The 14,997-nt window shown below is 31.9% G+C and overlaps 1 protein-coding gene across 2 annotated transcripts in view; it reads left to right on the forward strand.

Annotated features, from left to right (window-relative positions):
• LOC146996701 (uncharacterized) overlaps window positions 1-14,997 on the forward strand; it is a 61,086-nt gene that overhangs the window by 42,424 nt on the left and 3,665 nt on the right. For both annotated transcript variants that reach the window (XM_085818232.1, XM_085818231.1), the window contains 3 exons: window positions 9,510-9,538; window positions 10,338-10,370; window positions 11,683-11,748. In XM_085818232.1, the coding sequence (XP_085674358.1) occupies window positions 9,510-9,538; window positions 10,338-10,370; window positions 11,683-11,748 (128 nt within the window). The remainder of the gene's footprint in view (window positions 1-9,509; window positions 9,539-10,337; window positions 10,371-11,682; window positions 11,749-14,997) is intronic.

Genomic DNA, 14,997 nt, shown 5'->3' on the forward strand with positions numbered 1-14,997 from the left:
CCACTCAGGGGCTGCTTTGATACATAAAACTTTTAAAATTTGTTTGATTGTTCGGTGAAATCTTTCAACAGGGTTGCTCTGCGGATGGTGTACTGAGCTTCTAGTTTCTTTTATTCCAAATTTTTCTACAAATTTTATGGCTAGATTGCTCATAAAGGAGGTACCTTGATCAGTTTGTATTTCTTTCAGGAAACCCATTCTACTAAATATTTGTAACACGGCTTCAATTACTGACGTTGTGCCAATATTAGGAACAGGTACAGCATCCGGATATTTTGAAGCTAAACAAATAGCTGTAATTAAATATCTATTGCCATTCGGTGTTATTGGTAAAGGACCGCATGCGTCAAAGTTAATTTTTGAAAATACTTCTGCAATAATTGGTACTAAAGTCAAAGGTGCTTTGGCTTTATCATTAGATTTTCCCACTCTTTGACGTGTATCGCAAGTTTTAACATACTCTTCTATTTCTTTATAGCAATTAGCCCAGTAAAAGTATCTTGTTAATCTATCTTTAGTTTTCACAACGCCTAAATGTCCAGATGTGCTATCATGACATAATGACTTTATTTGATCCCTATATTTTTCAGGAATAACAATTAATTCCCTTTCATTTCCATTTTTATCTATTTTCCTTTTCACCAACAATCCGTTTTCTTTTACTTTGAAATCATTTGTCTTGCTGGAATTTTCATTTTTAGCTTCGTTAAGCAATGACGCTAGATCTCTGCTTTGATGCTGAGATTCAATTAATTCCTTTGAATTAACATTAATCACTTTCTTAATTTCCTTGTCTTCCTCATCAGCTTGCGGTAAAATATCTTCGTCGGTGTCAATAAACGTCAATTCTTCTAGTTTCTCCATTTCAATTTCTCTGCTTCGATCATCTTCAGGAGATCCTTTTACTTGAGATCGTGTCAAAACCGCATTTATTTTTCCTAAATTTAAGAATGATTTACTTTTGAACAATTGTGCAGTTTTGTTGCCCAATACATATCTCCCGGGATCATTTGTAACAACAGCTGCCTTTGTCTTTATATGACCAAGTTCGCAATTAATTTCAACTTCCGCTAACGGTAGACACACTAAATGGTCATTTAAAAGATATTGTACCCAGACATGTTCTCCAGTCATTTTTGCGTTATCTATGTATTTCCGAGAAATAACATCAACAGTGGCTCCTGTGTCTCGAAGAATAGGCATTTCATACTCATTCACTAAACCGTTAATTGTATATGTCTCTAACAAATCATCATTTGAAGATACGCAATTTACCTTTTCATTTGGTTTTAAGCGAGGACACTGAGGCTTAAAATGTTCATATGATCCACACTCGAAACATCGTGGTTGATATCTTTTGTCATATAAATTTTCTTGGTTTTTTTTTTTTTTTTTTTTTTTTTTTTTTTTTTTTTTTTTTTTGAACTGATTCCTTTGCTGATGATCTTTCTTGTATTTTGAATCATCCCATCTATCAGAATGCTTAAAATGAGGTGGATGCTCTATTTTTTTCACAAAATTATCATAACGCGGTTTAAATGATCCTTTGTTAAATTTCTCAGTCTGATTGGTAGAAAATTTCGGTTTTATTGTTTTTCTCACATCTTCAAAATTTTCTTAACCATTTCAGTAGGTGAAATGATGGTTGTCCATTGATCCATAAAATGTTCTTTGAAATCAGGAGAAGTACGCTTTTTTATTTGATCAACCAGCATGAGATCTTTTAGCTGTTCAAAAGTTTTAATGTTTAATCTGTTAAGCCATCCTTCTAAATAATTTTTTAATTCATAGTAGAAATCATACCAAGTACTTTCAGTAGATTTTTGGTGTTTATTAAATAGTTGTCGAAATTTTTTCGCAGTCAATTTAAATCGTTGTAACAGTAAAGTTTTTACATATTCATACTTTTTCGCTTCCTCTTCTGGTTCTCTAGCAATAAGCTGAACAATGTCAGGAGGCAGTAATGAAATAAGTTGAGTCACTTGATTTTCAGCAGGTATATTCATTATTTTAGCTTAATGCTCAAATAACACCAGGAATAAACTTATTTCATCTTCTTTAGGGTTGAAACGTGGCATGACATCGTGAATTCTGATTTTTAAAGGCTGCTCAGGTAACTGCGTAGTTTCTGCCGGCTGTGCTGTGGCAGCCATTGCTTCCAGCTGAAGTTTCTGTAGCTCAAAGGCTCTAATTCGCTCTTCTCTTTCAAGCTCTTCTTTTCTTTTTTCTCTTTCACGTTCCCTTTCTCTTTCTTCTCTTTTGCATTCCTTTTCTCTTTCTTCTCTTTCGCGTTCTTCTCTTCTTTCTCTTTCTTCTCTTTCGCGTTCTTTTTCTCTTTCTTCCCTTTTGCGTTCCTTTTCTCTTTCTTCTCTTTCGTGTTCTTCTCTTCTTTCTCTTTCTTCTCTTTTGCGTTCCTTTTCTCTTTCTCTTTCTTCTCTTTCGCATTCTTCTTTTCGTTCCCTTTCTCCTCTAATTGCAGCCAGTAGTTCTCAAGTAAACTCCTCATCATAATCGGGACTTTCAGTAATTAGTTTATGCAACTGAGCAATCTTAAATTCAGGTTTCACGGTTAAACCTAACTCTTCTGCTAGTGCTTTTAAATCCTGTTTTTTACTCCTAGCTAAGAATGACATGTTGACACAAGTTACTTTTAATAGGCTTCCTTTTGAAATTCAATCTAAAAGCTCGTACTTGTATTAAAAATATATAATTTCTGGCGAGATTTAATTTCTCGAATACGAAATTCACACTAACCAATTGGAGAGAATTATTTAAACAACTTTGCCAGGTTGGCACAAAATAATTTAATACTATGTCGGGTTGACATTTTAACTCACTATTCACAAGCCTCGTTAGCTATAACTATATAAACACCTTTGCCAGTTCGGCAATACAATGGAATTTTACCAACGTCAGTTTGACGATTTTACTATCTATCTCCACGCCTGGTTGGCAATAACAAAAACAATTTTTGCCAGTTTGGCAATACAACTTTTAGAATATACAATCTGTAATACGTCGGGATGACGTTACTATCTACCACACGCCTGGATGGCGAGAACTTAGACTTTGCCAATTCTGCAGTATAATCAATTCACTCTACGTCAGTTTGACGTTACTACCTATTTTCACGCGCCTGCTTGGCAACAAATTCAAAAACTCAGCAGTTTATATATATATATATATATATATATATATAAATGCCGGGATGGCTTACACATATCAATTATCAACATAAAATTTCAATACAAATAAAAGTAAAGCATAAATAATAATTTCAAAATACTTCTTTACCACGAATATCAATTATAAATTTAAGCTGAATAATTTGTGGGTCAGTTATTTTAAACAAAATCTTACACGATAAACTATAATTCTGAAATAAAGTATTAAAATTCAATAAAAGCTTTTTTTAAGAAAACCAAAAGTTAATCTTATCTTCAGAGATCAGCAGTATCCTATTTTTGACAGTTTTTGCTCAGACGCAAGTTACAGAAGCACAGAAGATAACCTTTGAATGATCCGCTTAAAATCTGGCTTTATAACGGCAGACTTCTTACATCCATTTCTCCTTGAAATAAAAAAAAAAACTTGGCAATTGGTATTAGCAAACTTGTTCTAAAAAATTCAGTAAATTTCTGGGATTAGGAGACCAGCACCATCGAAATTGATAATTGCACTCCTAATTTCCAGTATCTCGGTGGAACCTCCAATTTATTAAGACTGTAATGTATTTTGCAGTAATTTACAAAACAGACAATCTTCTTAGTAGAACATAAATTTTATTTCTAGTTCACGGTGCTAGACAAATTTTATACAATTCTTAAGTGGCAAAATTTTCATCCTACTCCTAGCTGTAAAATCTTCAGAATACTAATCTTTTTTTAACAATATCTCTCGTTGCTGAGTAATGGTTTGATACAAATATGTCGTTGCCACTTCAACAATAATTATACTTATTTATTAAATAACAAGATATTACAACCTCCTTGGCATAGTGTTTTAGACCAGATAACGCTCACAATATTCATCTTGTTTGTCTTTGAGCAGTTTGTCTACTTCTGATTTTGCCACTTAGAAGATTTATCCTCCCTAACATAGAATATATCAGGGTTGGCCAAGCTTTATGTCAGTAAGAGCCGCACGTTTGATTTCAGGAATGTTCGAGAGCCGCATCTAGATTTTCTAAAAGCCACAAGTTCATATTTACATCATTATAGAATTAGTGGAGGAGGTTCTAAATAGAAAGAGATCCCTGATAACTTTGTAAAAAGAGTCTAAACTAATTAATTACTTCTTTTTGGACACATCTAGATTTTCTAAAAGTTTGTTTACCATATTTCATACATATGTTTTATATGCACGAGCCACACAAATTGTCTGCAAGTGCCATATCAGGCTCGTGAGCCGCACTTTGGCCACCCGTGGAATATATCATCATCCTTCCATTTTTCTATATCATTATTACTATCATCATCTGAAATATAATGTTCAGATTTACAGCTGATATTATTTATCTCTATATTTTCCTTACACCTATCGCTATTATTCTCGCATCCAAAGGTTTCTTTTTCTTCATCAGATAATTCTTGAAGAATGCAAGCAAAATCAGCTGGTTGCACTTTTTTTTTTTTTTTTCCTGTGAAAACCGATATAAAAATTATAGAGTCAAATTTATACAAATTAAAATAATACACGTCAATTAATAACAAAATTACAAAATATTTGAGAAAAAAATACTTTCCTAATTTTCAGCCACAACCATGCGCATGTCGTAACTTTTACGAAGAAGCTGCCACATAGCGCAAAAGCCCAGTAATAAAACAAAAATGTCATATGACTTCCTGTTGGCGTATTCCATGATGTGGGGAAGGGTTGAAAGGAGAAATAGGAATGACATTCAGACGTCTCAGCCGCCATATGCGAGAAGTATGCATTAAAAACCGAATTTGTCGTAAACTTTGTGCATAGTGCGCATGCTGGAAGGTTAAACATGCATTCACAATAGCAAAAACACCGTCTAACCTTTTATCCTAAATACTCTCGTTCACCCTACTTTGTTTGCAATGTGGAGGAAAGCTAAGGGAATTCAGGAAAGGTTCACAATGTAAAATAAGTATTAGTAAAAATAAACAGAACCCCACAATATGTAGTCTACATTTTAGTTTAATGGTAGATTACTGTGATTATTTCATATGGTTTTTGAAACCAATACGTGGTACTAAGTTTTGTACATTAAAACCTGCACTTGTTAATGTTCATTGTTGCACAATGAAACTTTTTTTATCATTTACAGTACAAAGTCCGAAATCTGGACGTCCGTTATCCGGAATGATCTAAAAGCCAGATTTCAAAGCCACAAACATTTTATTATTATTATTATTATTATTTATTAATGCTTTACACATGTGCATTTGATTTTTCCTTCCATAATAAAAGGTGTGGAGATTTTCGCTTAAAAATTCTGATTCTTAATTTCACTTAGGCAATAAATAAAATACCTCGTTATGGAAAAACAATCATGTAAGCATAAATTTGTGAGATTGATTAATTGGCTCCGTAGCTGAGTATCTGCTTGGCATACATCTCAAACTGAAACATTCACCTATTTTATATCCCTGATGCCGACCTGGCGAGTCATTATTTATTATATTTTGCTTTCATCACTGCATGTTTATCAATAAATGACAGTTTCAGTAATAACTCATGCTGTGATGTGTAAACTTTTTTTTGTATTAATAATTGAATAATAACAAGAGTACGGCAAACGTTTATGCTAACATTATGCTTGGCAGTGATTATAGATTTTTAAATGCTCTAAGAAATGTTGACGAGAAAAAATTCAATGAAAATTTCTTTTCATATGCTAAAAATAGATTTTATTAATGAAACTCATAGGCCAAAAGATTACATTTAGTGCTATTTTAATTAAGAATAACTGATGTGTTATTCACCATAAGCCCAGAAGCATCGACAGAATTTAGGGAAGACTAAATTTTTGGAATTTGGGGAAGCACCAAGGGGCAAAATTAAGGGATGAGAAGTTTTTATGATTTAGGGAAGGCACTGGGATCCAAAGTTTACGCATGGTGAAAATTTAGAACTTAGGAAAGTGCTTTGTAGCAGAATTTAGAACCCATAGAGACTGTACCAGGTGGTATCGAGCCCCAGCCCTAGATAAAGCCTTAACATTTATTCAGGACTCGGATTAGTTTGAAACATGTGCAAGAAATAAACATAGGTGTAGTAAATAGCTAAACTAATACAATTCAGACTTAATTCAATATGCAATAGGATCTAGACAAAATTTAGCGAAACAACTTGGCTTTCGTTGCCAATCTTGTGATACATAGCCAATAATCTATAATGGACGCTATTAAGCTAGGCTAATATTATCTTTATTGATTCTAATTAATAAAGATAATCATTCAATTAATGTAGCAGACTGCACTGCTCCCTGATCTTCTAATTTGATCCAGCTTATTATTTTTTGCAGACTGTTATTATTACGGCAATTTTATAAAAACTAAGCTTGAACTTTCGATTATGTTGAAAAGAGTTTCCAATTCTGGATTTGCCAAAGGATCTACAAAGCAAAGCATGTTTTGATGTCCATTAAACATAAATTTAAACAACTTACATTGAAAGAAATGTTTAATAAAGCAAACAAATAAATATTGAGCTTTTTTTGTAAATTTTGATACCCTTTAGATCATAATTATTCTTTATTTCATAAATTATGATTTCATATTTTTAATTGTATAATTTTTGCATGCCATCTTACCAGATTTAAATTGATGATCTGTTGTCCAGAAAAATCCCAAATCCGGAATCGCTGAAGTCCCGACCATTCCGGATTTCGGACTTTGTACTGCATTATGAATTTCATTGCACTCAAATATAATGAAATCATGAATTTTTATTCTGTTTTCTTAATATCGCTTTTTATTATATATTAACTAATGTACACCTTCCCCCCCCCCCGAAAAGGGAGGGGGGACAGTTCTATATCTTCTGCTCTATTGGACCGATGGTCGAAATTTAACTTATGTTTTCCATGTCTCAAAAGCGCGACTTGACATGTATTAGATTTATATATAGCATTCTTCTAGCATAAATATTTTGAGACAAAATTGGAATACCTGCAAAAAATGAAAGTTTTTATTCAAAATTTCCTAATATATACGTGACTTTTTTGAAATTTTGGCGCGTTTTGAAGTTTGGCATATTCATTAACCCTTTCCAGCACGCTACCTTTTAAAGTTGGAGTTTTGATTAAAAAAAATAAAAGATCGGCTGTCTAGGCCTAGAGAGTTGTGAAGATAGCACTTATCGTTTAATTCTGTGGGTGTGCCCAAAGTAGGCACACTGATTGAATAGAGTTTCAAAAAGAATTCTGAAACGAACATTGTTGTCTATGAACTGACCGATGAGATGCAGAGAAACAAAGAATACAGACTCTCAGTTGTCCTAGATTATCGGTGAGCTCGGTCTGGGCACACCTAGGGTTTACCGTTTGATTTTATTTCAGATTTCAAGGTTAAACATTAAAACTAATATAGAATAAGGAGATTACCATACAGCCAAAAGAATAACAGAAATTTATTTTCAAACAATTCCTTTTATACCCTAAAAAAAAAAATTGGAAGATCTCTTTGAAAAATGAGGGTCTTAAAACTAAACATGGCTAAGATATATGGGCTGGTTTGTGTTGAGCTGCCATCTACTATAAATAAAGAAGGTTCAGAGTAACCTATAAATCCTTTTTCATTCAATTTTTCTGTGCATACAGAAGGAAGTTTTTAGGTGTGTCCACACCGGACACACTGTGCCGCAAAGCGTTAAAGACATTAAATAATGAATAATATGCATGAATGTATGCATGTTTCTCAGTAACCTAGAGTCATCCAATTTTGAATATCATAGTCCTTCGCCCGAAAAACCAGGCACACGAACATTTGCATTTTCCGTTACTTAAATATGCATTTTCTAAACATGGAGAAAATCTTTCAAAAATTGCTATTCATTCAGTAGCATAATGAAGCTTTGTTTTTTCATTTAACGTTGGTATCCCAAATATGAAAAAATAAAGCCATGAAAACTTAATAATAAATAACATAAGTTCAAACATTCCTATTTATAATAGGTTTTGGGTATAACGCATGAACACGTTTAACTGATTTTTGAATGGTAATAAAGAAGCAGTGCTGTGAGTTGTGAATACTATTAAGAAAGTTGTAAAACTTCATTTTGGGATTAATGTTATAAAAATACTTTGTTGTGCTCTTTAAATTTTTGGTTAATTTGAAGCAGAAAACTTGCTTTCAGTTAAAACTTTGGTATAACTGTTGAAATGAATGTTTGAAAATATATTTAATATTCTTACAAAATGTTCAGCTGCAGTAAGATAGGGCAAGGCGGATTTAGGGTTGCCAGAAAGTGGCAAGGGAAAGCAGGTTAGTTGCCTTGGCACAAAATCTTCCACATGCCGACAAAGTTGGCAATATGCCGTGGACTGACGGAGAACATTCTAGAACAAATTCTTACCGGTTTGACATGAATGTTCTTGAAGGCAACCCAAAAGCTATATAACCCTGCTGGTATGCGAAGTAGGAGTGTCTCGTAGTCTATCGAGTTGATGTATTCTAACGTCGAGGTGTCTAGTCCGAGTATTGTGAGTTGATGCATCGAGTGCATCACGATTCGTAGCTCAGATAGTCTCGATAGTACGTAGAGTTCCGAGAACGAACCGAGTCGGGAGCCATTCTCCGGTGTTTCACCGTGAGGCTTTCTTCACCTTTATAGCCTGAAGTCTGTGTTGCTGATTGTTTTAGCGTTATTTGTCGTAGTTTTTCAATGACTGTAAACGTGTTTTTGGAGCTGTCCTAAGTAATACTGTCTAATAAATTGTGTTTCCATTCTTCATCAAATGTTGTTATTCGAAATCCAAATCTACGAACTTGTAAGTACCCCACAATATTTTGATGACAATATTGGAAGAAATTAAAAGGTCGATAGATTTCATTGCCAAATAGCCAACTATTAATTAGATGCATTTTAAGAAATAAGGACTAAATGCTGATTTTCTCCTTTATATTATGCTTTTCGTATTGTTTTGTTATAAATATTCTAAAAATGCAGTAACAACAGATATTATTAAAGGGAAGGTCTCTCAATACCATTTCTGTTTGAAATGGAAATGAATGGAATTAGGAGAAAAATCTGTGTCAAAGTAAGAGTGAACTGATGATACAGAGGAAGTACTGTTAATTTAAAATAAATTTACCCTTTGATTTGTTTACAATTTTGGTTTTTATTTATTTATTTACTTTTTAAATGAAGTGTTTTTCCCCCAAATCCATTTCATTGTTAGATTCTATGTTAATGTTAATTTTTTATTGAATATGCATTTTTGTTATTCATGCACTGTATACATACAATTCAATTCTCTCTCTCTCTCTTTTTTTTTTTTTTTTTTTTTTTTTTTTTTTTCCTTTCTTTTTTTAAAGTTAGGGCAAGTCTCTGGGGGCCAGAAGAGGTAAGAACAATTTCCCCCCTCAACATTTCTCTAAAGCATGTCTTTAAAAAAAATTCATGAATTTTGATTTATTTTTATTTTAAACATTCAAAATATATTTTCATTGTTACAGCAGTATTTTTAACAGTGGAATTTAGTATTTTTCTTGAGTATTGTGTTTAGGAAATTCCTAGCAGATTTATTATCCTTTTTAGTATGGAGATTTAAAACTCGGAAAAGTTTCTATTTTTATAAAACAGGAATATCATCAGTGGTTCTTTGAACATCATAATACTATCTAAGCAGTTTCTCTTTTCAAATTTTAAAGAAAATTTACCGTATACGCTCGTGTAATACTCGCACCCCAACTTTACAGATATAATTTATGTTAAAAAAAGTGACCCACACAATGTCTGCTCCCCAAAAACTAAAGCATTTCTTACTTTAAAATATATATTTTTTAACATTCCCTTTTTCCCTTCAGTCAATATCATTTGTTGATAAACATCTTTAGAGAAAGAATATGCATTTGTTTTGTCTTTGGTTGATGCCAGGATGGAAAGCAGAGACTTTCCTGGCTTTCTGGTATCCAGTCATAACATGGGTGCAGACACGATAATAAATGAAGGCATTCCAAACAAATTTAGTAATACTTTGTAGTGGTGATACTAAAGGTTTTCAATTTTTGTTTAGATGGCACAATTAGGTAAAAGGTTGAGAACCACTGCTGTAAATGTTTGACATCTGATTGTAAATTTAAGAACTATTTGAATATGTGCGTTAACTATTGAAAGTTTAAATATATTTGTTACTTTTACAGAGTGTGAAATCACCTCCACCCCCACCACTTAAAGTAAGTTTTGTATATTATACTTCATATATATTATAATGAGAATAAGTATCTCTCAATTAAGAGTATGAATGTAAAATTTTATGTAACTTGGTTATTAGCTTTTTTGTCAGTAGTCAACTTAATGTAGGAGCTTTTATTAGACATCGGTCCTCAGTTTTAACTTGCCAGTTGAAGTTAAGTCTTGCTTTTTGAGAGCATTATTTATGTTAATGTTTAAATAATGTAAAATAATGTCCTTTATGGTTATTGCAAGAAATCTTCTTTTTCTTTTTTTTAATAGAAGATAATTTTGAGGTGTGTATGGATAAGTTCTTCATAGTATATCGAAATGAAGCAGTAAAGAAACATAAAATAATAGCCGAAGATTTTCCTATAAAGCTGTGTGAGAAAGTCAGTTCAAAGATCTTAAAATATCTTACGCTGTTGTAAAGCTGTGAGCAGCTTGGAAAATGATTTACTTTATTCTGTATCCTAACGGAGTTTAAGCCTCATCTGAGACTTTAAGTAATGACCGACATAATGCGTCGTTTGTGCAACTGCCTTTCTCATCCTCTACAGCTATAACATCTAAAGAGTAGAAAGATTAAACACGAACACTGACATAATGCATCGTTTGTGCAACTGCCTTTCTCATCCTCTACAGCTATAACATCTAAAGAGTAGAAAGATTAAACACAAAAGACATGAAAGGTATTTTCTTGATTATTTATTGTTACTAAGAAGATCTTTGTAGGTTTTTTTTATGTAATATCTTAGCGGCACATTATTGCTGCACTGATCTCGTAGATATATATATATCTGGTACTTCTTTAACACAATGTCTTTCAATTTTAAGCATATAGAATTACAGATCTGTAAAACTATTTGAATGCTTAATTAATACAGAATAACAAAATAATATCAAGAGTCATGTTCCATTCATTAAAGCTCCAGTTTTCATTTTCCTTTCAAAATCGAAGAGACATAGCTCATGAAAAATGCGCACAAAGTTTATTAAAAAACTCGGATAGGATACATTTGTAGCAGCTGATAATGTTTTTGTAATTCATTTTGTTTTTAGTTTAACTTGATGTTAATATTTTATATAAACCGGCATATAGCTAATTCAGAAGTCAAACAACAAAAATCAGCGTTATATTTACAAAATTTTCACAGGACTAGTTTCGATGGTTTTACCGAACCACCATCCTCAGCTGCAAAATGCATACAGCTATTTAAGATTTTTTATATGTAATTGCAAATATAAAATATTTGCAATATGTGTTGTAACTATTGAAAGTTTCTATTTATATACTATATACTATTTTTAAAGGACTCCTCATCAACGACGAGAAGCCGAAGGCAGCGCCGCCGGCTCCGTCCACGACGTCCGAAGCCTGTAAGTTTTGTACATCATCGTGTATATTATAAAGAGAACTGTTAATCATTTTCAGTTAAGATTTTGAATGTTTTTTAATTCATAATTTAACTATTCTTTTAATATTTCAATTAACTTGGTTATTAGAATTTTTATTAAACTTTATTTTTGGAGCTTTTATTAGACATCAGTTCTTTGTCTTAATTTCCAAGTTGAAGTTAACTCTTGTTTCTTAGAGCATTGTTTTGTTGTGTACATGTTTAAATAATGTAATTATAAATAATTTGTAATCATTTACTTGCAATTTTTATTTGTAATAATTAAATATCAGGAAATTTAATGTTTCTTCATGTGTCGTATACTTACCAAAAATAAATTAATTTTGAAATTTCAGTTGTCTGTTTAAGAACTTCAGATAAGAACAACTTTAAAAACGTTTTTCAAATACAGAACATTTCTGTGCAAGCCAAGAATTTTTAATATACTGTCTGTTACTGATGTTGATTCTATTCTGTACACAAATTCAATATGATTTGCAAATAATTTGAGTACGAAAGGTATATTTCAGATTAACCATTTGAAAAATGTTTTCATTTTTTATTTAGTTCTAAACTACATACTAGTCATATTTCTTATTATGAGTGTCTGAGTCAGAATCTGTTAGGAATTCCCCAAAGAAAGATTTTAATTTTTTTTTTTTCGTATTAACATTATACTGCAAATCCTCAGCTAGATGGGAAAACCAGCAAATTTATTTAAATCCATTGAAGACAGTAGGGCTGGAAGAGTGACAGGGGCCAAGTCCCTTTGGTATGTGGAATCTGAAATTTTAGCATAAATTTTATATACTAGCATAATTTTTATATACATGAAATTTTAGACATATGTGGAATCTGCTAAAATTAGCAGATAAATTTCAAAAGTAATAAAAAGATAGTCGATTCTATTTAATGTATAATTTTGGGGTCTTAAGTTCTTCATAATATAGGATAGTAGGCTTATTTCTAATTTATAAATTTTTATTCCAGCGCCGGCCAATAACAAGGTCTAAATCGCAGGATTCAAATAATCTAAATCGCAGGGTCCTGGGACGGGGACGTTTCAGTAAAACAAATTTAGTTTAATTTTATGTTTTTTCATATATTTAAATTTTTAATGAAGATATTATGAGTTTTTATGTATTTTTGCCTTGCCATGAAGTGAGAACTGAATGAATGAGAAATATATCCCAAATTCGAGGAAATAAGTATAAATGGAAATGCAGCAAAAAATGTGTATTATGTACCCCATACAAGAAAGTCATATTTTGTTCACATCAGATTTTTTTTTAATAAGGAATGCTAAATTTTCCTAAATAAAAATGCAAAGAAATATATAAAATGATTTATTTTGAAATTTAGAATATTTCACATTTAAAAATGACAACACATGAATATTTGGTTTCATTTAAAATACTTTTTTAAGTGGAAGACTGTATATCTGTGACATAAGTAAACAGACAAACAGTTATATAAGTGAAGGCCGGGAGAGGAACTTTGCTGGATTTGATGCAATTTGCACATATGTGTCTTCGATTTTGACTGAATTTTTGCAACAAAGTCTTGGATTGTATGCAGGTTCTCTTATATTTATATATAGCATTGTTCTAATGCAGGTATTTTGACACAAAATCAGATTTTTTCTGAAATGACAAGCCAATTGTTTTCCATATTTCGGTTCTGGGACTCAAATTATGCCTAAATATTAAATTTTGCAATTTTTGGTGAGAAATTTAAAAATTTATCTTGGCACATTTTTTTCAGTTTGCTCCAACAGTAACTCACTTGGCAAACTTCTTAATTTATAGTAATCTATTTTTTCCCTTTTTTCATTGTACACGAGCGGGGAAAAAAGTCATCATTCATACTTTATAATAATTGTAACAAAGTCTTAACCCAAATTTGGCGTTATTATCGCTTATAACAAATATGCCAAATTTCAAAACGCGCCAATATATAAATTCGCGTATGTTTTAGGAAATTTTGAATAAAAAACTCTAATTTTTTGCATGTATGCTTAAAAATACATCTTCTTTATGAAGGTATTAAAAATTTTATAGGTTATAATTAAAAATGTTTTTGAAAAATTTATAAAAAATATTTAAAAATAAATCATAAAAAATGAGCGAATTTTATTTGGAATGAAACAAAATTTCGAATTGTTGAAAACTTGCCAGTTTGGCATAATTTGAGTCGTTGAATCGAAATATGGAAACGAATTGGCATGTCATTTGAGAGAAAGTCCGATTTTGTTTCAGGATAGCTATATAAGAACAATGCTAAATATAAATCTAATGCGTATCCTTAGTGGAGCTTGTGATACATGAAAAACGCAAGTTGAATTTCCTCAATCGGCCCATAGAACGGGAGATGTAGAACTGTGCCCCCTCTTTTTTGAGCAGTTTACTTCGTGCATATTTTTCGATTGTGCTAAGCAATGTAATTTGCATTCACTTTGTTAATTGTAATATGGCTGCCTATTTGCCTGCCTTCACTTCACATCTTTTTGTGCTGCATTCAGGAGTGAGCAATGTATTCCATTAGTTGAATAAGCAATGTGCATGAACTCTGCTCACTATGGTTATTTCAATTGTATTTTTGAATGTTTAATATTTCTTGTTATTTGCAGCAGAATAGTGCTTGTTTGAATGTAGAGCAGTCAGATGAATTCTGTAGCTCCCTTTTTTTGTTTTCTATTAGTCGTCTTTCAAAATGGTTCGAAAAATTATTTAGTATCCTCTTACATAAAATTTTTGCCTTATAAATAAACGTCTTTTCACATAATATGATGCATGTGCATTGAGTTACAAATATATATATTTTTTAGTTTGCATATTTTATATCTAATTCTTGAAGCTGATTCGTGAAATATCAATCCGTAGTTCTACAAAAATGAAACTCGTATCTTACATTTTCATGTTACCGGCAAAGTATAAAATCCAGCATTCTGTAAAATGCCTAGGCAGTTGTATACAATACCTATAACTAGCCGGCAATGAACTATTCATATTTCCTGGCTAGCCGGCAATGAACTATTCATATTTCCTGACTAGCCGGCAATGTACTATTCATATTTCCTGGCTAGCCGGCAATGAACTATTCGTATTTCCTGGCTAGCCGGCAATGTACTATTCATATTTCCTGGCTAGCCAGCAATGAACTGTTCATATTTTCTGGCTAGCTGGCAATGCCAGCAATGAACTATATTCGTATTTCCTGGCTAGCCAGCAAT

The sequence above is a fragment of the Stegodyphus dumicola genome, chromosome 6 (genome assembly GCF_044657685.1).
Source record: "Stegodyphus dumicola isolate Sdum_Otavi_A_Nest chromosome 6, ASM4465768v1".
Taxonomy (NCBI): Eukaryota; Metazoa; Arthropoda; class Arachnida; order Araneae; family Eresidae; genus Stegodyphus; species Stegodyphus dumicola.